Raw genomic sequence first — 25,689 nt, 5'->3', positions numbered from 1 at the left:
ACTGACCCTAGAGTAGAGGGAGCATGTTGTAGGGGGCAAAGCAGGGTGGACATAACAATGACAGAATATCTTCATCAACAAACCTTTCTGATTTGATGAAAACAAGACGAGTAAATGCTTCTGATGATACGATAAATGTAATGTATCATGTAATATTGTTGACGAATAAGGTTTACAGGATAAAAACTAGACTAAAATGTCTCTTATTTTTTGTGGACAAAAACAAGAATAATTTCTTCTAGTTTAGAATTTCGTGGCTTCTGATTCCTGCATCTCATAACAGGTCGCACAGATGATGTCACTTCCACAATATGCAAACGCGGCATTAATTAGATTTTCATTTACATTTACATTTGCAGCATTTATCACACGCCCTTATCCAGAGCAAATTACAATCAGTAGTTACAGGGACAGTCCCCTGTAAGTGTATTGCTCAGGGACACGATGGTAGTAAGTAACTATGTATTCATAGTTGGTGGTCCTAGTGAACCAGAATTGATCTCTTCATCAATGGTAACTTGAAAGCACATTGTAAGTCGGTCTGGATTAGGGCGTCTGCCAAATGCCTTAAATGTAAATGTAGTAAGTGGGGTTTGAACCTGGGTCTTCTGGTTCATAGGCGAGTGTGTTACCCACTAGGCTCCTACCACCCTGGGACTACTGATTGGAGAACAGTTGGGTGGGAGAAAATGATGAAGAATTGATGAAAAACATGACATGCGTTCTTCTTCCTCGCCAAGTCCATCCATCATTCCAGATCTACTGACTCGCCATGTCAAACCAGCATGACAGCATCCTATTATCCCCCCTTTCTGGATACGACCATAAAAACTCCTGCCTTAAAGAACAGGACTGTCATCTTCAAGAAATGGAGCTTCTTCAGCTGCCCATCATAAGAAAATGAAACACGTCACCGGACACCTGAACATGTGATGTTAATAACTCCATGCACAATGGACTCTTCTCCAACCCATCAAAAAACACAAATTGCAGCTCAGTTTGGCTGTAAAGCCAAATTTATTCATGTATGAGATAGTTATTTATACATTTATTCAGAATTCCACAAAATTCCAAACATTTTCTTCATATCTGATTTATAAACTGAGATATTAAAAAACTCAGTATGAAATGCAGGCTTCCCAGTCACATTTAGACCATCCTTGACAACGCACTGGCACCAATTCCAGCCAGTTTCCCCCATCCAGGTAAAAAAACAGTGGCAGCAGTCCCCACTGTGTCCAGGATGCTGCTGAAGATGGACGGCCGAGACGCTTCCATCTGCTTCTGATCATTCTTCAGTTTGTTAATCTCGTCTTGCATGTCCTGAGACTTCTTCTGAAATCCCTGCTGCAGCAAGTCCTGCTGTTCCTACAGCAACACCATTAAGTCTTTAATACTCAGCTTAGTGCTTCTTGTACGAATAATAAATGGATTAAATGTTTAATCAAGATCAGTTTCCGCTTCAGGTCCAGGGCTAAGTGGAGAACTTCATTGAGGTTTTATTTGAATTATGAATGGGAAACTGACCTTAAGAGCAGGTCTGACAAACACTTCATACCTTGAGTTTGGCGTTCAGAACTTTTTCGTTCTCCTCCTGGGCTCTAACACGTTCCTGCTCCATCTTCTCCATGATCTGCTTCACGTTCTCATCATGGGTTCGCTTCTGGTCTTCGATCTGCTTCTGCTGAATGTGGTTCTGCTCCTCCAGAGCTCTCTGCTGCTGTTCCAGAGCCTCAGTCCTCATACGCTCTTCTGAAGATGGAAAGAACACTTTGTAATTTATGCACCTAAACAATGTCATTTGGTGCAGAACTTTCCTCTCATCAGCCTCACTCTAAAACTAGAGTCCACAACTCTCTGGCCCAGATATGGAACCCCCTGTAGGTTCTTGGGTATCTATTAAGTAGCACCCATGTTGACTCGATGTGGTGAAATTCTCTTTACCTGCCATCATCTGCTCGGCCTTAGTGAGCGACTTGTCAGCGGCCAGGAGGTTCTTTGCAACTGCTTCCTTCTCACTCAGGTACTCTCTCAACACCTCCTCACTCTGAGACATGCGGTGGAATAAAACATCTGGATCAGTCCATGGTGATATGATTCATGCATTTGTGAATATTCTGTTTAGTGGGTCTTCTGAACCTGGGTCTTCTGCTTCATAGGCGAGTGTGTTACCCCACTAGGCTACTAGCACCCAAACACTGCAGCACAACAAACGGTGGCACAACGAAATGTGTCCTCTGTATTTAACCATCCCCCTTAGAGAGCAGTGGCGAGTGACAGGCACCCGGGGAGCAGTGTGTGGGGACACCTCAGTGGCACCTTGGCGGGTGGGGATTCAAACCGGCAACCATCTGATTCCTTAACCGCTAGGCCACCACGGCCCCACCACCCCTAATAAGTACATGCCCCTTCGTGGTTCATTGTATTGTGTACTCGTCATATTTCACATTTGTCCCTTTAGATCTTTAAAGCCCAGTGGATGAAATGAAGATAACGTTCTAGACCAGGGGACAACAACCCACGGCTCTGGAGATGCACGCGTCTTTTTCACGTTTTTTTCACTCAGATTGAAGATCAAAATGTTCATGTTTGTATAAATTAAATACATAAACATATATACATATCAAACAAGTAAAACTATTATATGCAGTGTCATCACAATTTTACATGAATTTTATGGCCCCAGTGCTTTGTCTTTTGTGAAAAACTGGTTTAAATGGCTTTTTGAGTGTTTTAGACGTTGCTCACCATGAGTCCACAGCCTTTGTCTGATCTGTACTCTCCAGTCGCTTTCTCCACGGCCGTGCGGTAGTCGTTGTAGCCTCCAGGACGCGTGAATGTCCCGCCTTTCACAGCCTGCTCCAGAGCACCAAACACCCGGGAGATGGTTTCCCGGCTCACCTTCCGAGACGTGTCCTCGTTCTGCCTGCACAACTTCTCATACTCTCTGTACAAGGTCCCCTGCGAGGAGAAAGGGGGGAGGTGGGGATGCATCGTCCAGTGAAGCAGAAACAGGAAGTGAACTATTACACTTTATTTGGTTGGCTGGTGGTACCATGAGCTCGGTCTGGTGTTTCTGGTTCTGGTCGTGGAAGGAGGCTCTCATGAACATGGCGACTGCCTGCTTCTCAGCGATGGCGTGGATCTCGGACAGAACGTCCTGCGTCGCTGTGGGAAGTTTGACCTGACGGGTCATCTCGCCAACGTAGAACGTTAGAGCATCGTGGACGGCGCGGGCATTTTGAATCTGGGCCAGAGACTCAACAGCGTTGTCCAGACAGGGGACCTGTCCACTGCGGATCGCCTCCACGTACGTTTCTGCCAGGCAGCCTAACACTGATATGAAGAGAAAAATAGTAAATGATGGAAAAATGACCAGAATCCCAAAGACACTTGATGGAGAATTTGATGCAACACCTCAAGGTCACTGACACCTCCCTCAACCTCGAAAACGACCCACTGCAATCATGGAATATCAGCCACCGCGTGAATGCAGGACTCAGCGTTTGACCTTATTGCCATTGCAGACAAATTGTCTGAATTTTTGGTCCAAACCATCTGGAGCAGTGGTGGCCTAGCGGTTAAGAAAGTGGCCCCGTAATCAGAAGGTTGCCGGTTCGAATCCCAATCCGCCGAGGTGCCACTGAGCAAAGCACCGTCCCCACACACTGCTCCCCGGGCACCTGTCATAGCTGCCCACTGCTCAGTCAGGGTGATGGGTTAAATGCAGAGGACAAATTTCACTGTGTGCACCGTGTGCTGTGCTGCTGTGTATCACAAGTGACAATCACTTCACTTTCTTCTTCACTTTGTTGGAGCAGAAATAGACAGTCGTGTGAGCGTATGATGTGTCTTGTCACTCACTCCGGCCGGTCAGCTGTAGGCCTCCTTTCATGGTTTTGGCCTTGGCGTGATCGAAGATGTAACTGCAGAACGCCTGTGCCTGCGCCGTAAAGTTGGGCTCCAGGTCCGAGTCGCTCAGCTGCTCCATTTGCCGCATGTTCTGTCCACTCGCTGGACGCTCAAACACGAAGCACTTCCGCACGGCAAAGTAATGTCGCAGGCAGCGGCGCGGCAGGTTGTACTTCTCGATTTTAGGAGATGATCCTGTACAAAGAAGCCATTACTCTACTAGAATCCATCTAAGAGTCTGGCTTTGCTTTCAGGATGTTTTCCTGACTCAAGACATTCATTCTAGACGTTTGTGACCATTTTACCTTTCTTGAGCTGCAGGGCGTGGTCTAGGTACTGGTCTGAAGTGATGGGTCTACCATCTAGTTCCAGCAGGAGTGTGAAGTCTCTCACCGTCCACACGAAAGTTGGGAAGATGCGCATGAACTCCATGGACTCGTCATCGTCGTCGTCGTCTCCAGAGCCCGACTTCACTTTGATGTGCTCGGTCAGTTCTGTGACGTAGCTGTAGAGGGCGCCGCTCAGGAGAACAATCATGACAAACACCTACCGATCTGCACCTAGTTTCAGACCCGTTTTGATCAACCATTCCATCTCTAAACATGTAAAATGGCAGCAGCGCACACCAACGCTACACGAAAAAAGCTGAACTTACAGGTAAATGCTAATCAGAAATGGACAGAAAAGTGTTGGTATTATAACAGTGGCGTTATTTAACATGAAAGAAAGAAATAAACAGTATAATTTCATAATGAAAATAGACTCAAGCACATAAAATAATGAAATAAACGAAATGCATTAAAGCTTTGAAGGACAAAGTGCCACGTAGAAGGAAGAGCCAGTGGTCTTTCCAGACATGTTCTGTTCACCTCAGACACTCAGATTTCCTTCATCTCTTTCTTCTTTTTTTCTTGAGTAGGATGTGCGTTCACTTGTGCTGAAGGATACTGGAGCTTCTCCAGGGCGTTGTTGTCAATGGTGCCCATGCTGTTGTAGACCAGGGTGCTGCTGAGGAGAACAGCTAAGCAGAAGATCCAGGTGTCGTGTTTCTCGTCCCCCTGGAACACATTTATTGGCAAAAAAAAATGTGGATATTCAAAATGTAGTTGACTGAATATCGTAGTTGCTTAAAACTATGCCGGCAGTGGTGACCTAGCAGTTAAGGAAGTGGCCCCATAATCAGAAGGTTGCTGGTTCAAATCCTGATCCGCCAAGGCGCCACTGAGGTGCCACTGAGTGAAGCCCCGTCCCCAAAAACTGCTCCCCGAGCGCCTGTCATGGCTGCCCACTGCACACCAAGGGTGATGGGTTAAATGCAGAGGACTTATTTCACTGTGTGCACCATGTGCTGTGCTGCTGTGTATCACAAGTGAAAATCACTTAACTTTTTTAACTTTTAAATTTGTACCGGACTGGTTTATTCTAGCATACTACAGTATATATATTTTTAAATCAATCCGAATTACAATCTTGTTCTCCCATCTGTAGACTTTTGCGTGTAGGAGATCATGTTTTGGAGGAAATATTTTTACATAAGTAAATTCCTTTTCAAAATGCTGTGCTTCTGATGGAAGCCTTGATGAGAAGACAGTGTGTCTGCAGCAGGAACTGATCAGTTCAGACCTTCGTTGTATCTTATTGTGCAACGTTAGTCTACTGATAACAGTGCTGGTGTAGATGAAGCCTGAAATCCACACATTTACGGCAGGGTCCACCGTGCTCTGAAAGACTGGAGTCTGGAGTTTAACTCCACTGCACTGACCTTGTCCACATCGCCCAGGCCCTCAGTGTCCAGCAGCACCAGAGTGTGTCCTGGTTTGGTTGGGTGGGGCACGCACCACATCCAGATGCCCTTGGTCTTTGACTCGATGGTGCTGCCAAGTGCAAAACCTGTAATGGTGGACAACCCAAAAAAGATGAAAATGTGGAGTAATTATGGATCTTACTGTATTCGTTTAGGTGGGTGGAGATCTGACACTACTTTATGGAGCAACATTTGTGTCATAAGTAATCGTACGTACATTGTAATTTTATGAAACGTAAATCCATATTCATATTCACGAACGTGTGCTTGGGCCTTTTCACGAGTGCGATTTTTGTTTGGGAAATAAAAAATGTACTTACTTCTTTACAGTTGAAATATTACAATTACGTTTTACTGTATAAGCATTTACGATTCCAGTTCTGAATTTACGAATCATAGGTCACGTGGAGGACATTACGTTGACAGTGACCAATGGGTTTTGACGCAGAAACAGCAGCATTGGTCAAGTTAAATTAAGGGTACAGCTCATGTAGAGCTCCTCTGAGGTGAGGGGCGGGACAAGAAAGGGAAATGGGCAAACTTCAATCAGAAGTAAGATAAGAATCAGTTGGGCAGACCCCACAAGCCCACACACAACCCATATGGCCCCACATGAACATGTTGGCTGGGCAATACTCATTAAAATTATTTCCATTCATTTTAAATGAAAGAATAATTGTAATGTTACTACGTATAACGTATATTGTATACTTTACTGTATTTTTGTACACATACAATGACAAAAAACTTCTGATTTTATGTTAGAGGGTAATGCTCCAGGAGCAAAGATCTAATGCTGTTCTCGAGTGAAAGACCCACCAGTTTGCTTCCCCGCCAGTCGGTTCATCAGGTAGGACTTCCCGGTGCGGTAGAGTCCCACCACGGCCACGACCACCACGGGCTGCGTGATGCTGTCCAGGATCTCCACGGCCTCCCTCCGGACACACATGCGGTCGCTGCTGTCAGACTCGATCAGGCACACCGGAGCGTCCATGGCTGCTGCTGTCCGCGACGCAAGATGTCTTCTAGATGTCTTTTCTATACGTCACGCAGTCTCCACGTCCAGTCCGCTCGTCGTTTCCAACACAAGTGAACCGAGCTGGACCCTCATCGCGGCACCGACCGGGATTTCTGGCGAGGGGGGCGTGGCGGGGGCGGAGCTACAAATACGCAGGCGGCGAAAGTGAAAGCGGTTTTTCTCAGAAGACACGTGACCCGGCGAGGGCACATCTAGAACACTTCAGATGTCACAGCAATAGGCGCACCACCGTTCAAAAGGTTCTACTCAGATTTGAAATAATAATAATAATAATAACAACAATAATAATAATAATAAACACCGAGTTTGAAATAGGAGTGGGAATTTGGCCACATTCCACTGGATCTGATGAAGTTCCTCTCTAGGTTGAATTCATAAACAGCCGTTTCCTGCTTTGCAGCAAAAACAAGAACAAGAACAACGTTCCTGCCCATCGGACGTGAGACGTTTCTAAATGGCACTAAACCTTTAAACTCAAAATTGCTTGACCACTTAAAATGGGATTTAATATTCATTGGAACAATATTTTTTGCCAGAGCAAAAAAAATAAATAAATACATTCAATTCATTTTTTTATTCAAGTGAATTTAATATTATTTGTACTTATGAGTTTTGTTTTTTTTGTAACTACTGATTGTAAGTCACTCTGGATAAGGACGTCTGATAAATGCTGTAAATGTCAAATGATCCCCAAAGCTTTTCAGGCGGGTCAAGAAAGGCCACATTCCACTGGATCTGATGAAGTTCCTCTCTAGGTTGAATTCATAAACAGCAGTTTCCTGCTTTGCAGCAAAAACAAGAACAAGAACAACGTTCCTGCCCATCGGACGTGAGACGTTTCTAAATGGCACTAAACCTTTAAATGGAAAAAAAAATCTTGACCACTTAAAATGTGATTTCATATTCATTGGAACAATAACAACAACAACAAAAAAAAACATACCTTCACTTCCTTTTTGTTTTATTCAAGTAAATGTGATTTTATTTGTATTTCTGAGTTTTTTTTTCCTTCAGTTTTCACCGTTGTATAACCATGTTGGCTGCAACCCTTACACGACCCCTGCAGTCTGCTTCACATCAAGAGCTCGTTTCTGGGAAACAGCGGCCGTGTGCTTTCATTTCCACTTTCAGAATGAGCCAGCACTCTGGTACAAAGTTGGGCCTTTTTCCCAGAAGACACGTGACTTTCCAACAAAACTAGAGCCAGGCATTGTGCGGATGTGTTTTACTGCACTTGGTCTGAAACTATAGTCCGCTTTGTCCAGCCGTTAATCTGCCTGACAGTCTAGACATTCTAATATTATGCACACTTATCCAGAGCGACTTACAAGAGGACGACACCAGCAATCTTCATTCCGTTTCTATAGATTGTGAGTTAAAAAACTGAAACTGAGTCCTGATAAGGCCTAACTTGTCAAGAATAGAACATGCAGGGAATTGTTAAGTGCTGAACTATTTTTTTTTGTTTTGTGAGTGTGTATATGTGTGTGTGTGTCTGTGTGTTAGACTCGTTTGAAATACTCTTTAAACAAGTGAGTTTTCAACTGTTTCTTAAAACACGCCAATAGACGACTACCGTGCCTCTGAACTTCCAAATTTGAATAGAAAATAAAGAATAATAAAAATGCCACTGACATAGTTTGAAATACTAGTGTGAATTTGGACTATTTTATTTCTTCTCTAATCAGTGCAACCGTCTGGTTTCATCTCCGCCTTCAGTGTGCAACCACGTTGGCCGCAACCCTCACACGACCCCTGCACGTCTGCACTCAGGGTCACGCTTCACATCAAGAGCTCGTTTCTGGGAAACAGCGGCCGTGTGCTTTCATTTCCACTTTCAGAATGAACCAGCCAAATGTATCTTGCTCAGAGATCTGAAATCAGTTTGCTTTCTGCTTTGGCCACATCAGTGTCGTCCACGTATTTTCTAGAAGCTGATTTAATCAGCCTGTCAAGATCAGGCAGATTACATTCATCAGAGATGTTTGATCTGGACACCGAAGATGATAATGTCAAGCAGCAACCTAGTAGACCATCATATTTACATTGCGGCATTTATCAGATGCCCAAAAACTACTTATAATCAGTAGTTACAGGGACAGACGCAAGGTTAAGTGTCCTGCTCAGGGACGCAAAGGTAGTAAGTGGGGTTCGAACTTGGGACTTTGTGGTCTTCTGGCTCATAGGCGAGTGTCTCACCACCTGATAACATTCCAATTACGATATTTTAAATTCATATTTTCAGTGCTCAATAGCAGATGATTCCAGTGTGAGGCAGCAATCAAAAACTCCCTTCTGTCATGATCCGGTCCGGAAGGAGTTACTCCGGGCCGGGGATCCAGACCGTAGTTTCATGTTGTCCTGTGTTTCCCGATCATGTTCACCTGTGTCTGACCGTATAAAGCTGCCCAGTTTGTGTCTGTTCACTGTCAGGTCCTTGTTCACTGTTATGGGCTGTCTCCCGGGTCCTGTCCATCACGTATTTAACCCCTGTCTTGTCATCATTCCAGATCACCATGCCAAACTTCACATTTATAGAAATTCCCATTTTTTGTTGAAAATTAAATTCACTCTTTACGGACATACTCTGAGAACTTTGCGTAACATTATTTTTATTGGTAATGTTTGTAATTCACAACATGAATTACACATTTGAACATAACATGGACATTCCTACAATGTGCTTAAGAACGTATTGAGGTGCAAAACAACATCTCAATCGTAAATAAAGGAAAGAGTCATAAGAAGAACTCAAACAAGGTTGGCTGTGGTTTTCTATTTCACATGACACAGCATGTGGGGCCGGAGGATCTGCTCTGGCTGAGGCGGCAGCTCAGCGAGTCGATCTGTCTCTGCATGTCATGAGCCCTCTGCTGGAACCCCTGCTCCATCATGTCCTTCTGTTCCTGCAGACAGATGAAGGATTTGAAGTTCACGATGTTCAACCGCATAAATTGGGCAGTGGCGGCCTAGCGGTTTAAGTGAAAATGAAATGACTGTCATTGTGAAACACTGCAGCACAGCAAACGGTGACACAACAAAATGTGTCCTCTGTATTTAACCATCACCCTCTGTGAGCAGTGGACAGCCATGTCAGGCGCCCGGGGAGGACACATTTCACCGTGACACCGTGTGCTGTGGTTCAGTGTTTCACAATGACAATCACGTCTCTTTCATAAAAGTTAAACCACATCAACGCTAACTTGTTAACATCTCACTGGCGCTAAGACGTTTACTTGGAGCTTTAGCCTGCAGTGTGGTGGTGAGATCTTACCCTGAGTCTGGAATTCAGAACTCGCTCGCTGTCCTGCTGGGCTCTCACGCGCTCCTGCTCCATCTTCTGCATCAGCTGCCTCTGGTTCTCCTCATAGGACCTCTGTTGCTCTTCCATCTGCGTCCGCTGGTAGCGGTTCTGGTCCTCCACGTATCTCTTCTGCTGTTCCGCAGCCTGAGCCCTCATTTGCTCCACTGCGTGGAGAAAAACGGCCCAGACGTGACATCAGAGCTGCTTCGCCACGTTTATTTAGCATTCATCCAACTAATTCATGCACTTGGGGAAAAATTGATCTCGTCTCAACTGACCCCAACTGACATGTCTTCATTTCTGAAATGTCTTTACCTGCCCTGTCGTGTTCAGCCCTAGTAAGTGACTGGTCAGCGCCCAGAATGTTCTTTCCAACAGTTTCTTTCTCTGTCAGGTAATCGCTCAGCACCTTCTCGCTCTGCAAGAAGCGAACAAAGCCAACCTTTATCATTTGCATTGTCCTCCTATCAGCGATCCAGGCTGCCAATGTCCAACCAAATACAGCTTTGCGAGACGGTTGGACCCGGCTACTGTTTGAACAGAGATAAACGTGCCCCCCCCCCCCCAGGGAGAGATGCTCACCATGACCCCGCAGCCCCTGCTGTTCTTGTACTGCTGAGTGGCGCTCTGCAGGGCCGCCTGGAAGGCGTTGTAGCCCCCGCGGCGTGTGTACGACCCAGCCTTCACAGCCTGCTCCACGGGACCAAACACCCGGGAGATGGTGTCCAGGCTGACCTGCCGGGACGTTTCCTCGTTCTGCTTGCATATCTGCTCGTACTCAGCGTACAGTTTATGCTACGGGGTGAAAGAGAAAGACAGAGGTGTCGAAATTAGATATATTAGATCTTCATAAAACATGGTCCTCACAGATGTTTCATTCATTCAGAAGATGCTTTTTATGGTTGTGGTTCAGCCCATATTATATAATAATCACTGTGGGTTAAGGGTCATCCAACACAACAGGTGGCCTAATTAGGGCGGGGGTGGCCTAGCGGTTAAGGAAACCAGGAAATCAGAAGGTTGCCGGTTCAAATCCTGCTCCCTGGGCGCCTGTCATGGTGCCCACTGATCACCAAGGGTGATGGTTAAATACAGAGGACACATTTCACCGTGTGCACCGTGTGCTGTGCTGCTGTGTATCACAATGACAATCCCTTCCCTTTGACACTTTGACACACACCATGAGGTCCGTCTGGTGAGTCTGGTTCCTGTCGTTGAACGCGGCCTTCAAGAACACGGCCAGCGCGTCCTTCTCAACCATGGCGTGGATCCCGGACAGGACGTCCCGAGTGTCCGTAGGGAGCTGGACGTGACTCATCATCTCCTCGATGTAGAACTCCACAGCGTCGGTGACGGCGCGGGCGTTCTGGATCATGGCCAGAGACTCCACGGCGCTGTCCAGACAGGGGACCTGTCCGCTGCGGATGGCCTCCACGTACGTCTCCGCCAGGCTGCCTAACACTGGTGAGCAGGAAAGACACGAGACATTTTACACCGTTCTTCTCCTTCAAGCAGCAACAGCTGATCGTGAATTATAGCCGTTAGTCCCAGAGGATTTTAAAATGGAGTCACTTTACTTTACTTTACTTTACTTTACACCAGCAATTCTCATTCGGTTTCTATAGATTTTGAGTTACAAAACTAAGAGCCCTGATAAGGCCCAACTTGTTAAGTGTGAGACGATTTTTTTTGCGTGCGTGTGTGTGCGTATTGTCGTCTGAAATACTTTTTGAACAAAGTGGGTTTTCAGCTGTTTCTTAAAGGTGGTGGTGGTCTCGGCTAGTCGAATGGAGCCGGGCAAGTTGTCCCACCAGCCAGGGACAACGAAGGAGAACAGAGTCGATTGGGATCGGAGACCCCATGTGCAGATCTGAGAGGGCGTGCAGGAGTGTATCTGGCTAGTAGTGTGTTGGTGTAAGAGGGAGAACTTCCATTTACAGCCCTGTAGGCACCATCAAGGATTTAAAGTGGATGCGAGCAGCTACCGGGAGCCGGTGGACAGAGGTGAGGAGAGGCGGGACGTGGGTGACTGCTCACTCCACTACTCACTCCTGCCGGTCAGCTGCATGCCTCCATCCATGGCCTTGGCCTGCGTGTGACCGAGGACGTAGCTGCAGAACTCCGTCGCCTGCCGCACGAATTTGGGCTCCAGGTCGGAGTCGGTCAGCTGCTCCATTTGCGCCAGCTTCTCTCCGCTCGCCGGACGCTCAAACACGAAGCACTTCCGCACGGCGAAGTAGTCCCGCAGGCAGCGGCGCGGCATGTTGAACTTCTCGGTTTTAGGCGATGATCCTGCAGAAAAAAGCGTTTTCGTCACATTTTTGCGGGGGAATTATGCGACAATAACGGAATTTTGTAACGTTTACCAGGTTTGAGCTCCAGGGCGTGGTCTAGGTACTCGTCTGAAGAGATGGGCTGACCTTTCCGTACCAGCTGCAGCGTGAAGTCTCTCACCGTCCACACGAACGTTGGGAAGACGCTCATGAACTTGGAGGCCTGGTCGTCGTCGCCGGGTTCCGACTTCACCTTGATGTGTTCGGTCAGTTCCGTCACGTAACTACAGGAGGTGCAATTCAGGAAAACGGCCACTAGGGGCAGTTACAGTAACAAGAAATGAATAATACTGTCAACCACTGGGTCAGACTTATAAATGATCACATAATTCCATTTAAACCTGGACACAGAGCCTTGCGTTATCATTTTCACGGTACGAAATTCCCTTTTTATCGTTTCAGCACAGCAGCATCAACGGTGGTTCTAACACAAACTCATAAATGAAGCGGAATAAATTGTTAAAACATTTACATTTACGGTATTTACCAGACGTCCTTATCCAGAGCGACTTACAGTCGTTAGTTACAGGGACAGTCCCCCCCCCCGGAGACACTCAGGGATAAGTGTCCTGCTCAGGGACATAATGGTAGTAAGTGGGGTTTGAACCTGGGTCTCCTGGTACATAGACGAGTGTGTTACCAGCTAGGCTACGTTGAACTTTTATCGTATCTTCTGTCCAATAGCACATCTGATCGTGTGCTGAAGGATACTGGAGCTTCTCCAGGGCGTTGTTGTCGATGGTGCCCATGCTGTTGTAGACCAGGGTGCTGCTGAGGAGAACAGCTAGGCAGAAGATCCAGGTGTCGTGTTTCTCGTCCCCCTGGAAGGACGCGAGTGTTTCGTGTGAGGACAGTGGCCAGAGTAGCGCGTTAATAAAATTGTACAGCTTCTAGCCTCCTTCGTATATATTGTTCTTTTTTCGTGTCACCTTCTCCACGTCCCCCAGTCCCTCGGTGTCCAGCAGCACCAGAGTGTGTCCTGGTTTGGTTGGGTGGGGCACGCACCACATCCAGATGCCTTTCGTCTCAGACTCTATGGTGCTGCCCAGGGCAAAACCTGTGGGCATTTTTTTTTTGCTCTTATTAATACCCGAGATCCATATCTGCTTCTGTGCTAGAACGTAAACAATTTCGCATTCAAAATTCTGTCGTGACAACAATCGGTTTCACCATTTTGCCTGGATGCCAGTCGGTTCATGAGGTACGATTTCCCCGTGCGGTAGAGCCCCACCACGGCCACGACCACCACGGGCTCGCCGATCATCTCCAGGATCTCCAGGGCCTCCTTCGTGACGAACATGCGGCCGCTGCGCTCGGTGTCGATCAGACACACCGGCTTCTCCATGGATACTCTCTGCTCCTGTCGTGGACAATTTGGGCCGTGAGTCTTGGTCAACATCTTCATCGTGTCACCGTGTGCTGTGTTTCACAATGACAGCCACTACACTTTCACTTGTCACTTTCACATAACCACTGTGACAAATAAACCTTTTTAATGAAAGGTTTAGTAATCTGAGCGGACGCATCCGTTTTCTGCTTTTCCAACACAAAATGATCATAATTTTACAGAAAATAACTTCACAGCGACTTAGGTTTATAACCATGTAAAATAAAGTTAAATGATTTTTGCCTATAGAGTTTAATTAAATATCCAGGATAATTTCCCAAATCTGTAAATTAACAACACAGCTGTTATTTTAAGGGTTATTAAAAAAAAAGAACGTATTTCACATAATATTAAATAGACTCTTTTGTCTTCAAATTAACTGTTTCATTTTCTAAAGGAAGAAGTGGCCACATTTCATCTCACCAGGGTCTCCAACATTTCCAACCCACCAACCTCCTTTGATCACAGGGAAACATAACAGACCCAGGAAGCATCTTCATCTGGCCAGATGTTGCACGTACCCAGATGTCCTGCTGTACCCAGATGTCCCGCTGTACCCAGATGTTGCACGTACCCAGAAATTGCGCTGTACCCAGATGTCCCGCTGTACCCAGATGTCCCGCTGTACCCAGATGTTGCACGTACCCAGAAATTGCGCTGTACCCAGATGTCCCGCTGTACCCAGATGTCCCGCTGTACCCAGATGTTGCACGTACCCAGAAATTGCGCTGTACCCAGATGTCCCGCTTTACCCAGATGTCCCACTGTACCCAGAACGCGAGACGGGTGCCCTGATAAAGTCGGAGCGGAGTCCCACCTACCATCTCCACCGCGCCGAGCTCTCCGGCGTCTTCAGGAATCCGCTATAAATGCCGGTGACCGGCGGAAAGTACACGCGGGTCACGTGACCGCGCAACTTCGGGAAATCCCGACGCTCTGCAGGACAACCCCACAACGGGGTCCTCTTTTACACCCAGCGAACCAGTCATAAACCCACGAAGCAGAGGGTCCCGCTGATCCTCCACATTGCGCTTTCCTGGAACAGATGAGGATTTTAATAAAGAGGAAGGGAGCACTGTGTAAGGGTCCGTCGTAAAACTACCTACTTTCTCCAAAGCGCACGACGTGAAAAGGAGGTTTACTATAATAACTAACTGAGAACTAATCTTCTTCTTGCGCTAAACGTAGCTTAGAGCAATAGGTTTTTGCGTTGGATGATAACTACCCAAGTAACTTATTCTCCATTCGACACTAATTCACACACTGCACAAAATTCAAATGATAATAATAATAATGTTTAACAATTCCCAAGCATATTCTATTCTTGACAAATTAGTTTTGTAACTCAAAATCTATAGAAACCGAATGAGAATTGCTGGTGTCTCCCTCTTTTAAGTCGCTTTGGATAAAAGCGTCTGCCGAGTACAGTAAAGCAAATTCAAATCCACATAAATCCATTAGAATTACAATGATCATTTGGAAACAAGATCACTACCAGTCAAAAGTGTGGACGCCCCCACTCTGTGGCGGCTATGGAGACTAAAATGGAGCAATTTGGAAGAATCCAATGCAAGAAACATATTTACTATTTGATGAGTCCCGCTTTTTACCTTCTCGGCTGCTTTGTTCACTACTGCCATGAGCTGCTCATTAACATGAGGGAATGATAATAAAAGTGTTCAGCAGAAATAGAGAAGACAAGAGTGTGAAATGCTGTCATGATTTGTAGTTTTTTACATAACCTCATGTGCATTATTTAGTGTAGTGTATTGTTTAAAATGTTTTTCTACACCCTGGTACACCCTTCACATGAAATGTGCACATGGAGGACGTGTGAGAGACTCCCTCCGGAAATTCCCCCGCCTTTGGTTTTTCTTTGCCTTTCGTCTCTGGGTTCTTATCAGGAGTTTCGTGTCTAAAGCCTCTGGAACCAGTTCAAAGTTCACTTGGATTCATCTGTTTATTATCTCCAATTCGCATCCATATTATTTATCTAAATGATTATAATCAGTAGAGAGACCTTCTGATTTGCCGAGGTCAGAAACATCCAGTTTCTTCTCAGTAAAGACCGTATTAGTTAAACATCTAACAGCAAACAGCATTATAATACTTTTAGGACACCTTCACTTTCACTATCGCTGTGTAAATGATTCAAAGTTTGCTGCAATGGCAAAATATGATGTCTGAAATCTTTGTCTGGGGGGTTTGTCATATTCCTTAATAAATTACTCATCCCATTTCAATGAAAAATACAACAGTCCCTTGGTCCTTGTCTCTCTTTGACGGCCAGGTCCTTTTTGGTAAAAACTAGTTCTTTTCGGGCCTGTCACCTATGAACCAGGAGACCCAGGTTCAAACCCCACTTACTGCTATTGTGTCCCCGAGCAAGACACTGAGTGTGTCCAGGGGGACTGTCCCTGTCGCTACTGACTGTAAGTGGCAGCCCGTAGGCCCTGTGACATTTATTAGGCGGGCAAATGCCTGTCTCAGACGAACCCACTCCACGGGTGTCTGTATTCATCTTCAACCTTCCCAAGTTCTCCCACACCGCCCCTCTGCTACGTTCCCTCCACCTCGCCTGGTCCCTCCATCTCTGAAGGTACGAGGAAGACGCTCATTTAGACTCTTCTCCGTCTTGGCCCCTCGGTGGTGGAATGAACTTCCAGCTCAGTCACTGAGCACCTTCACACGGCAGCTCAACACCTTCCTCTTTAGAGAATATTTAGATGAACTTGTAACCTTCTTCTTGTCTGACTTCTGTATAGAAACTACAACCGAGTGAATAAAAAGGTTGTATTCATAGTTGGGGGTCCTAATGAACCAGAATTGATCTCTTCATTTATGGTAACATGGAAGCACGTTGTAAGTCGCTCTGGACTTTAACTGTAAATGGAACTGTAGCTTTAACTTTAATGGACGGACATGGGCAGAGAACAGCGCCACCTCGGCCCCGTTGCCGGGAAACGGGTGCGTTTCCGAGAAATGGGCGGGGCGCCGAGACTCGCGCGCTTCCACTGTCGCCGCGGCGCGACATTAAGACGGGACGGGATCGTCGGGACGGACGCAGAGCGCCGAGCGGCTTCGCAGGTGAGGTCTGTCTTCTCCTTCACCTTCAGTGCTGCATGTCGCGTTAATAATACGCAAATAAACTACTCGCTTATCGACGTTTTACTCTCATTACATTACTACTTATTTTCAGATTTTTATTCACGCTCATAATAAATGTGCGTCTGTCTCTCTGTTCACTTGCCGTGTGTCTTTTTCTTTCGGCATTAATAAAGTTTTCTGATTGTAATAATGATAAAAATAACAATAATAAATCAAACACGCTCCCAGACGAGCACCACAGTGACGTCACACGGGGAAATAGGTGCAGAGTGTGACCTGTTGGGAAATCAGAACTCACGTTTTTCTTTGCCAATCAGTGTGGATGTTACAAGCATCCGCCACTTTATCCGCACGAACCCTGATCTGACCCCCGGGCGCGCCCCTCAGGGGACCTTTACTCCATTTCACCAGCCGCCATGCCCAGGCCCATGCCCGCCCCCCTGTGCCTGGTGGAGAACGTCGACGGGAAGCTGAGCGCCCGAGAGGATGCCCTGAGGGTCCTCAGGACGATCAGGGAGCCGGTGGTGGTCGTGGCCGTGGTGGGACTCTACCGCACGGGGAAGTCCTACCTCATGAACCGGCTGGCGGGGAGACCATCAGGTGGCGACACAGACAGTATAGAGCGATTACAAGACCGTACTGCTGCAATAATGTTCTAAAATCCTTTTATCGTCTGTGAAGGTTTTGCCCTGGGCAGCACGATAGAGTCAAAGACCAAAGGCATCTGGATGTGGTGCGTGCCCCACCCACAGAAAAGCGGACACGCCCTGGTGCTGCTGGACACCGAGGGGCTGGGGGACGTGGACAAGGTAAGGACACTGGCGTCACGCTCCTTCTCCGTAAACAAATCTAAAGAGAGGCTCCCGTGCTGACCTGGCGGATTTGGTGCAGGGCGACTCGAAGAACGACGCCTGGATCTTCAGCCTGGCGATCCTGCTGAGCAGCACGCTGGTCTACAACAGTCGCGGGACCATTGACAACCAGGCCCTGGAGAAGCTCCAGTATCCTTTTGTAATGAGACAACCAACGTCCACAAACACGATAAACAGAAGATGTACGTGTAGTTTTCAAAATATGGTAGGTAGTAGCCTAGTGGGTAACACACTCGCCTACGAACCAGAAGACCCGGGTTCAAATCCCACTTACTACCATCGTGTCCCTGAGCAGGACACTTAACCCTTACATTTACATTTACAGCATTTATCAGACGCCCTTATCCAGAGCGAATTACAATCAGTAGTTACAGGGACAGTCTCCCTGGAGCAACTTAGGGTTAAGTGTCTTGCTCAGGGACACAATGGTAGTAAGTGGGATTCGAACCACGGTTTTCTGGTTCATAGGCGAGTGTGTTAGCCACTAGGCTACTACCACCCTAAGTTGCTCCAGGAGGCACTGGATAAGGGCGTCTGATAAATGCTGTAAATGTATATATTACATTTACAGCATTTATCAGACGCCCTTATCCAGGTAGTAGGGTGGTATATATATATTAGAATTTAACTGAAAAACAAAAAGAGTAGAATTTCAAATTTACTACGGCTTCAGTCCTTTTCCTTCTGGTCTGGCAAGGACATGCCTTCCAACGTTTTAATGTTTTCCAAAGAAGGTTTGGCCGTTCAAACCGGTGCTAAGCACATTACTTCTTGATAAGGTTGGGGCTTCTTTGCTAGTGTAATTACATTACATTACATTACATGAATGTATCAAATGTATTTGTATTTACTTTAATGTAATGCATTACATTAACATATCAAATGTTATGTATTTACTGTAATGTATTACATTACATGAATATATCAAATTTATTTGTATTTACTGTAATGTAATAGATTACAATAATGTATCAAATATTATGTAGTTACTGTGATATATTACATTACATTAATGTATCAAATGTAATGTATATGCTGTGATGTATTTACATACATAGATGAAATAAGAAAGAAGTGCTTGCCGGTTATCTGATACTAACTCTACTTTTTATTAGCAATTATTTCTGATCTTTCATGATGTTTATAAAAAAGGTTTAAAATGGGAGGAGCCAGTTGACTGAAAGCCCTTGTACACAAAATTTCCCCATTTAACCCCCTCCTCTCCATATGTCAATCGGTCAAATGTGCGAACATCATTGAAGATTGTGATTCTTTCTTATCTATTTATCTATTTATTGTGTTAGAATGCATTGACCTTGGCATGTAGTGCTGTGCTTAGATCCAGTTTGGAAATGGTGCCCTAAATGAGACATGAAAACATGACATGCAGCATCAAGTGTCCTTAGCCGAACGCTAGCTATGTCAGCGAGCTGACGGAGCAGATCAAGGTGAAGTCCACCTCTGCTTCAGCAATGGAGGATGAGGATGAAGAGGAAGATGCACAGTTTGTGCAGTTCTTCCCCAAGTTCATTTGGGCCGTGCGTGACTTCACGCTGGAGAGGAAACTCGATGGGAAGGATGTTTCGGAGGACGAGTACCTGGACTTTGCACTGCAACTGAAAAAAGGTGAGAGTAAGTGTGGGGTGGACGTGGCTAATCAGCCTGTCGTGACACATTGGTGATTAGGGCTGTTGAAATTAATCTCATAATTGATGCATCACAATGCAGACCTGGACGATTATGCAGTGAACATAATCGATTACAGCTTGGTGATTTTGTGGCAGCGCTATAAAAATCCCAGTTAAAAAGTTGTGTTCTGTCAAATTGTCCTACCATGTCAGAATTTCCTACCGACTGTTCCTGCTCGCTGTACAAATGCGATGTTCAGCTTGTTTTTATAATAATGTTGCTATCAACTAAACTTTGAAAACTGTGCGATGGCAGCATGCACAGTTGCCTTTGGTAGGACATTTCGATAAGTAGGATGAAATGATACAACACCTGTTGTGATCTGCAGAGTACAACGCAACTCCGGGTAGCAGTTTGGCCTCTTCTGCACGGCCTCGTTTTCGCTGTGTAGCTGCGTTCGATTGCCGTTTCGCTGGCGTTTCCTTGACGTTGTTTAACGTTCACCAGGATTTTGGCAGAATAAGAAAAATGTTTTATGCCGCGTTTATCTGAAGTGGGCACACCATGGACGTCAGAAAAATGCCTGGAATGAGACCTTAACTCTCATCTCATCTCGCTGTCAACTTTCAAACATAATGTGAAGTGATGGATAAAAATTGATGGGATGCATCGTGATGCATGAATAATCAACTATTTAATAACCGTAATCGAATCAGATTGTCAGACCAGTGAAGGTTCACACCTCTATTGGAAACTGTAGGGGTGGTACTAGCCTAGTGGGTGAGACACTCGCCTATGAACCAGAAGACCCAGGTTCAAATACCACTTACGACCATTGTGTCCCTAAGCAAGACACTTAATCCTGAGACACTTAAACCTCTCCAGGGGGGAATTACTGATTGTAAGTCGCTCTGGTCTGATAGATGCTCTAAATGTAAATGTCTATTGCCTTTGATCAGGAATGAGCAAGGCTATGGTGTCCTACAACCTCCCGAGGCAATGCATCCGGAACTACTTTCCCACTCGGAAGTGTTTCACTTTCCCCTTCCCCACTGCTCCTGAAAACATGACGCGCCTGGAGAGCATGAGCCAGGACGAACTCTCCCCGGAATTCCTGGATGTCACCAACCGCTTCATGCAGTACGTCTTCAAAGAGAGCAGAGTGAAGACGGCGAAGGGGGGACACGAACTGACTGGAACATGTGAGTGTGCTATAGTCTAGATTTCTTCAATTATCGGCAGGAAACTGTCCTTCCCTCATCTTCATCCTCAAATTCCATTTGTCACATACACAGTCATACATGATATGATATGTATTGAAATGCTTTAGTGACTGCTATAGATCACAGTATTGCAAATATTGCAAGTATACAATGAACCAATATGCAAATATTGCAAATATAACCAAATATTAAACTTTTATGTCTTTCACATAAAAAAAATATGTGTAACGGGTAGGGTGAAGGTGTGCAAATGAGTGAAGTCATAGGAAAAAGTAAAATTGTGCAAGAGTAAAACGAGTAAAAAGTAAAAAAGTTTGTGTGTTTGTGCATCCTCATCTCTTCTCATCTGTCAGTGCTCAGCCATCTGGTCCAGACCTATGTCAGCACAATTGCAAGCGGACGTGTGCCATGTCTCGAGAACGCAGTGGTCGCCATGGCGCAGATCGAAAACCAGGCCGCCGTGCAGGAAGGGCTGGACGCCTACATGAAAGGCATGGAGCAAGTCCAGAGCAGCTTCCCCGCCGAGCTGAAGGCCATCACCAGTCGGCACCAGCAAGTCAACACTATGGCCATACAGGCGTTCATGAATCGCTCCTTCAACGACAAAGATGGGACGTACCTGAAGTTGCTGTCGGTGAGTGTAGAATCGCCCGCCCTGACCGAAGAACAACAACACCAACATTTATTTCTTATATAGCCCAAAATCACATACAGTATGTCTCAATGGGCTTTGACAGGCCCTACAGTTGAAGAACATCACTTAGCCACAATAATATTGCACGAGTGTCAGCTCAGGCTATGAGAATGCTGAAATCTGACAGTTCATGTTCAAGTCCCAGTGTTGCCAGATCTAATAAGAACTGAACAGCCACCACCTACTACACCATGCCAAATACCTTATACCTCAGTTTAACCGGTCAAACGAAGGCAAACTCGGGGTAAGTCAAGGTCCACATTAATGCAGCAGCGTCGTTCTGCTGCCATCTCTTTCCTTTTAACACGGCCCTAATCATGGACGGCGTCTGTGACACATACTGAGTGTCAATCAAATGAATGCGGCACAATATGAAATATAGTGGTAAAAGTGAAGTGATCGTCACATGTGATACATGTGAATGCAGACTAATGCAAAAAAATGAATTCCTCATTCCATCCGCGTCTTTTCTGTCCCCTCTGTTTTCAGGACGCCGTTGATAAAGAATATGTTGAGCTGCTGCAGCAGAACGAAGACGCGTCAGAAAAAACGTGCCGGAAGCTTCTCTCCGAGCTTTACGCAGAGGTGGTCAAAAAGCACCAGGACGGAATTTACGCCACACCAGGGGGCTATGAGGTCTACCGCGCTGACCGCGACAGAGCTGTGGCCCAATATCGCAGCGCCAGCAACAAGGGGGTCAGAGTACGTACATCTAAATTCCTGTCTGAAGCTGGAGATAGTGAATAAAAAGATTGTATTCATAGTTGGGGTCCTGGTGAACCAGAAGTCGCTCTGGATAAGCATTAAATGTAAAACATAAATGAGTTGTGGCTGGGCGATGTATGAAGTATATTAGAATGTATTGCAGGTGTAAAAATTCTAACATTGTTGTTAAGGAGATGACACGTACTTCGCTTTCGAAGGTCCGCGCTTTTCCTCACGATAAGATGAGGAATGCTACAAACAGCTCATAACCACAACCCTGGTTTGTTCGAGAGCTCGCTTCAATGCCCTGTTTCCATAAATTTCGACTTTGAACGCAGCCATAGAAAGCACACATACCTGGCGGATGATTCCAAAGAAAAAAGTGAGGTACAGGACATTTATCGGGTGGTAGTAGCCTAGTGGGTAACACACTCGCCACACTGTACCAGAATACCCTGGTTCAAACTGCACTTACTACCATTGTGTCCCTGAGCAAGACGGTTAACCCTGAGTTTTTTCAAGGGGGGGACTGTCCCTGTAACTACTGATTGTAAGTCGCTCTGGATAAGGATGTCTGGTAAATGCTGTACACGTTACAGACATGTCAAGGTATCAAGACAGGTGTCATGATATACCTGAAAAATGTTGTGCCCATTACAGGCCGAGGAGATGTTGGAGGAGTTTTTGAATGAGAAGTGTGCTGAGGGCAACTCCATCCTGCAGGCCGATAAGAAGCTGAGTGAATCCGAGAAGAAAGTTCACGGTAAGCATGCAATGCAGAGCCGTCATTTCTGTAATTTATTAATAGTCTAGAAGGGTTTTTTTTGAGAGAGAGAGATGCAGCTAGGCATTCATGAAGCGAACCTCAAAACACAGTAAAAAAAGAGGAGCGGCACTTTCTGCTTCGACAGAGCAGTGAAGCGAACATCGAAAGCAAAGTAGCGTTTACGATTTATACTCGTTTCCACGTTGTACAGAGAACAAGCCAAGATGTATTTTATATATATACCGCCCGCATCTACCCCCACGTACATGTCAAAACGACTGAGGACTACAGGAAGAACGTCAGTATTCATGAAAACCAACCTCACATTCCAGCAGACTGGAATACTGGACCACACCCCAGCTGTGTTTACATCACTGCTTCTAAATGCTCTTTTGAAGAGAGTTTTTTTTTTTTTTAATACGTCTTTCTTACTCCTGTCTTTTTGCCTCTCCTCTCACCTGCTCCGGCCGTGGCTGAACACAGAGGAACGTGAGAAGGCTGTCCTGATGGAGCAAAACATGAAAGCTGAAGCAGAGAAGTGCCAGGAAATGGAGAAGACCCTGGAGGCAGCACAACAATCCCAGAAAGAAAGGCTGAAGCAGATGGAGGAGAAGATGGCGGAGGAGAGCAAGAAGCGAGAGAAGGAGATGCAGTTGGCCCTGGAGAGCAAGCTGAATGAGCAGAAGGAATTGATTAATAAAGGCTTCGAGGAGAAGGCTCTCTTTATGCGCCAGGAGATAGATGAGCTGAAGAAGAAGAAGGAGGAGAATTCTGCATTCAGTTTCAAGGACTTCATCGTGCCTGCTTTACAGACCGGAAGTGAAATCTTCTCCAACTTCCTCCAATATAAGACAATGAAAAAAGCCATTAAACGAGGCTATTAAGTGACTTTCTGCACAGAACCCAGGTTCTGGGAGTGACTGGTGGAACAACGCACGTCTGGTTTGCGGTTTTGAGTCACTTCCAGCATAACTGGGAAGACTGTGAGACACTGAAGACCTTACTTTTTTATGTTTAATTAAACACATTATACATTAAACACAAATTTTACTTTACTTCATCCCCAGAGTCGTGATTTTCTTATTATTGTAAAAGAATTTCGCGCTTCCATTTCTGGACCAATTTTGGTGAATGATATCAGTATCTTACTGAAGAGTGCAAGTATATTTTGAAAAATATTTATAAATATATTAATAAAGGCCATCAAGTGATTCCATTTAACAATGGAATCTGGCGTCCAGTTACAGTCAATCCTGCCCCTGGGACACAAAGTGAGCAGTCAGCCAATCAAGAACCGAGAATGTCTCCCTACCCTGGTGTAATTTTGATGTTGTGGTCAGGTTATAGGGTTTTTTACCATGGAGTTTACCAGAGTTTATACCTGGATTTAGGGCTCACGAATCTATTAAGTTGCTGATGGATGTCGTTTTTTTATGCTGGTGTCAGAGGAGAAGCAGAGAGCTGCACTAATGGAGCAGGAGCACAGGGCCACATCTGAGATGAGAAAGGTGGTGGAGAGCCTGGTGAAGGATCAGGGGAAGATTCATGAGGAGGCCATGCAGCAGCTACAGGTAAATCAGCATGGGGCAAGAGCCACGTGTACAGCAATGCATCTTACTTCAGCAGAACCTGACCAGACCTCAAGTTTCCAAAAATTCTTACTCTCATACGTGGTCATGTAATACAACACACTTACCATCAGAGTTTTGGTGGAATCCATCTAATAGCATAACATTTTGACCACCTTGCATTTTACTCCACAGTATTAAAGATACACAATGATGGTGATATGAAAATTAACACCACATTGACACCAAATAAAAAATATATATATTGTTTATTAAAAAAAAATACAAATATCTTGCTGAATACATTTAAGGCAAAATAATCAATGGGGGCAGTGGTGGCCTAGCGGTTAAGGAAGCGTCCCCGTAACCAGAACGTTGCCAGTTCGAATCCCGATCCGCCAAGGTACGACCGTCCCCGCATACTTCTCCCCGAGTGCTGGTCATGGCTGCCCACTGCTCACCAAGGGTGATGCTTAAATACAGAGGACGCATTTCGTTCTATCACCGTGTGCTGTGCTGCTCTGTATCACAATGACAATCACTTCACTTCACTTCAATATATTCAGCCAGGTTACTATCAATTAATTGTGTCCAATAAACAGTAATTGGAAATTGTGGAACTATTTGCAATTATTATATCATGTAGTTGTGTATATATGATTAATACACACCATATATGTCCAGTATAAAGCACAGCATTAATCTTAAGCCCATTACAAATGACACTTTCAGGCAAAGCATGAGCAGGAGGCCGCAGAGCAATGCCGTGAGCTGCAGAGGGCGCTGCAGGTCAAGCTGCAGGAGCAGAAGGAGATGATGGAGAAGTCCTTGAGCCATCAGGAGGAGGTGCTCCGGCTGCAGATCCAGAAGCTGCAGGAGGAGGTGCAGAAGATGCAGACCCAGGAGACCATCCAGCAGCAGCAGCAGCAGCAGCAGCAGAGTCGCATGACTGGCATCGGAGAGGGCATGAAGTCGTTCTTCTCCGATGGCTATGAATACAGGAAGATGCGGGAGGAGCGGCGCACGATGCAGCTGAAAGCGGCGATGCAGAATCGGGAGTTGAAGAGACAAGCGTTGCAGAGCAAGGTGCCCAATCCTGCCACCACCCCCAGCAGCAGCAGTAGCACCACCAGCAGCACCAGCAAGGCTCCAGAGAGCAGCGAAGTGTAGACACGAGTAGAAAAAGTTGAAACTTTTGTTGGTTTATTACACGCAAATACATTAAAAAATGTTATTGAGATGCACATGATGCTGTTGCACATTTTCTGAATTAAAATGGCCTCTTACATTTACATTTTCAGCACCTTATCCAGAGCAACTTACAATCAGTAGTTACAGGGACCCC

General features: G+C 45.7%; 3 protein-coding genes across 5 annotated transcripts; 1 reads left to right on the top strand and 2 right to left on the bottom strand.

The window, feature by feature from the left end:
* Positions 1–994: 994 nt before the first annotated feature.
* LOC114793433 (guanylate-binding protein 1-like) lies at positions 995–6,844 on the bottom strand. Its single transcript, XM_028985189.1, has 10 exons — positions 6,536–6,844; positions 5,675–5,802; positions 4,861–4,970; positions 4,218–4,417; positions 3,865–4,107; positions 3,056–3,336; positions 2,749–2,961; positions 1,945–2,047; positions 1,559–1,752; positions 995–1,368 (listed from the first exon to the last, which is right to left on the bottom strand). The coding sequence occupies exons 1-10, from the start codon at positions 6,708–6,710 to the stop codon at positions 1,150–1,152; spliced, it is 1,866 nt and encodes a 621-aa protein (XP_028841022.1). The 5' UTR covers positions 6,711–6,844; the 3' UTR covers positions 995–1,149.
* Positions 6,845–9,361: 2,517 nt separating this feature from the next.
* On the bottom strand, positions 9,362–14,823 carry LOC114793468 (guanylate-binding protein 1-like). Its single transcript, XM_028985256.1, has 11 exons — positions 14,601–14,823; positions 13,563–13,752; positions 13,322–13,449; positions 13,104–13,213; positions 12,426–12,616; positions 12,109–12,351; positions 11,240–11,520; positions 10,642–10,854; positions 10,375–10,477; positions 10,030–10,223; positions 9,362–9,661 (listed from the first exon to the last, which is right to left on the bottom strand). Exons 1-11 carry the CDS (start codon positions 14,601–14,603, stop codon positions 9,536–9,538), a joined length of 1,782 nt encoding a protein of 593 aa, XP_028841089.1. The 5' UTR covers positions 14,604–14,823; the 3' UTR covers positions 9,362–9,535.
* A 1,927-nt stretch (positions 14,824–16,750) lies between these two features.
* LOC114793397 (guanylate-binding protein 1-like) lies at positions 16,751–25,673 on the top strand. Of its 3 annotated transcripts, none has more exons than XM_028985126.1 (11): positions 16,751–16,866; positions 17,275–17,487; positions 17,569–17,696; positions 17,779–17,888; positions 19,177–19,385; positions 20,348–20,590; positions 20,965–21,245; positions 21,795–22,007; positions 22,671–22,773; positions 24,223–24,347; positions 25,077–25,671. In XM_028985126.1, the coding sequence occupies exons 2-11, from the start codon at positions 17,304–17,306 to the stop codon at positions 25,512–25,514; spliced, it is 2,034 nt and encodes a 677-aa protein (XP_028840959.1). In that variant the 5' UTR covers positions 16,751–16,866; positions 17,275–17,303; the 3' UTR covers positions 25,515–25,671. The 3 variants fall into 3 exon arrangements, with proteins under 3 accessions (XP_028840959.1, XP_028840976.1, XP_028840968.1); XM_028985135.1 differs by having other exon boundaries at positions 16,788–16,871; positions 25,077–25,673; XM_028985143.1 differs by lacking the exons at positions 24,223–24,347; positions 25,077–25,671 and adding an exon at positions 23,260–23,836.
* Positions 25,674–25,689: the final 16 nt, after the last annotated feature.

This window comes from Denticeps clupeoides, chromosome 1, assembly GCF_900700375.1.
Source record: "Denticeps clupeoides chromosome 1, fDenClu1.1, whole genome shotgun sequence".
NCBI lineage: Eukaryota > Metazoa > Chordata > Actinopteri > Clupeiformes > Denticipitidae > Denticeps > Denticeps clupeoides.
The sequence above is the reverse complement of the archived record's forward strand: the minus strand, read 5'-3'. Positions and strand labels throughout refer to the sequence as shown.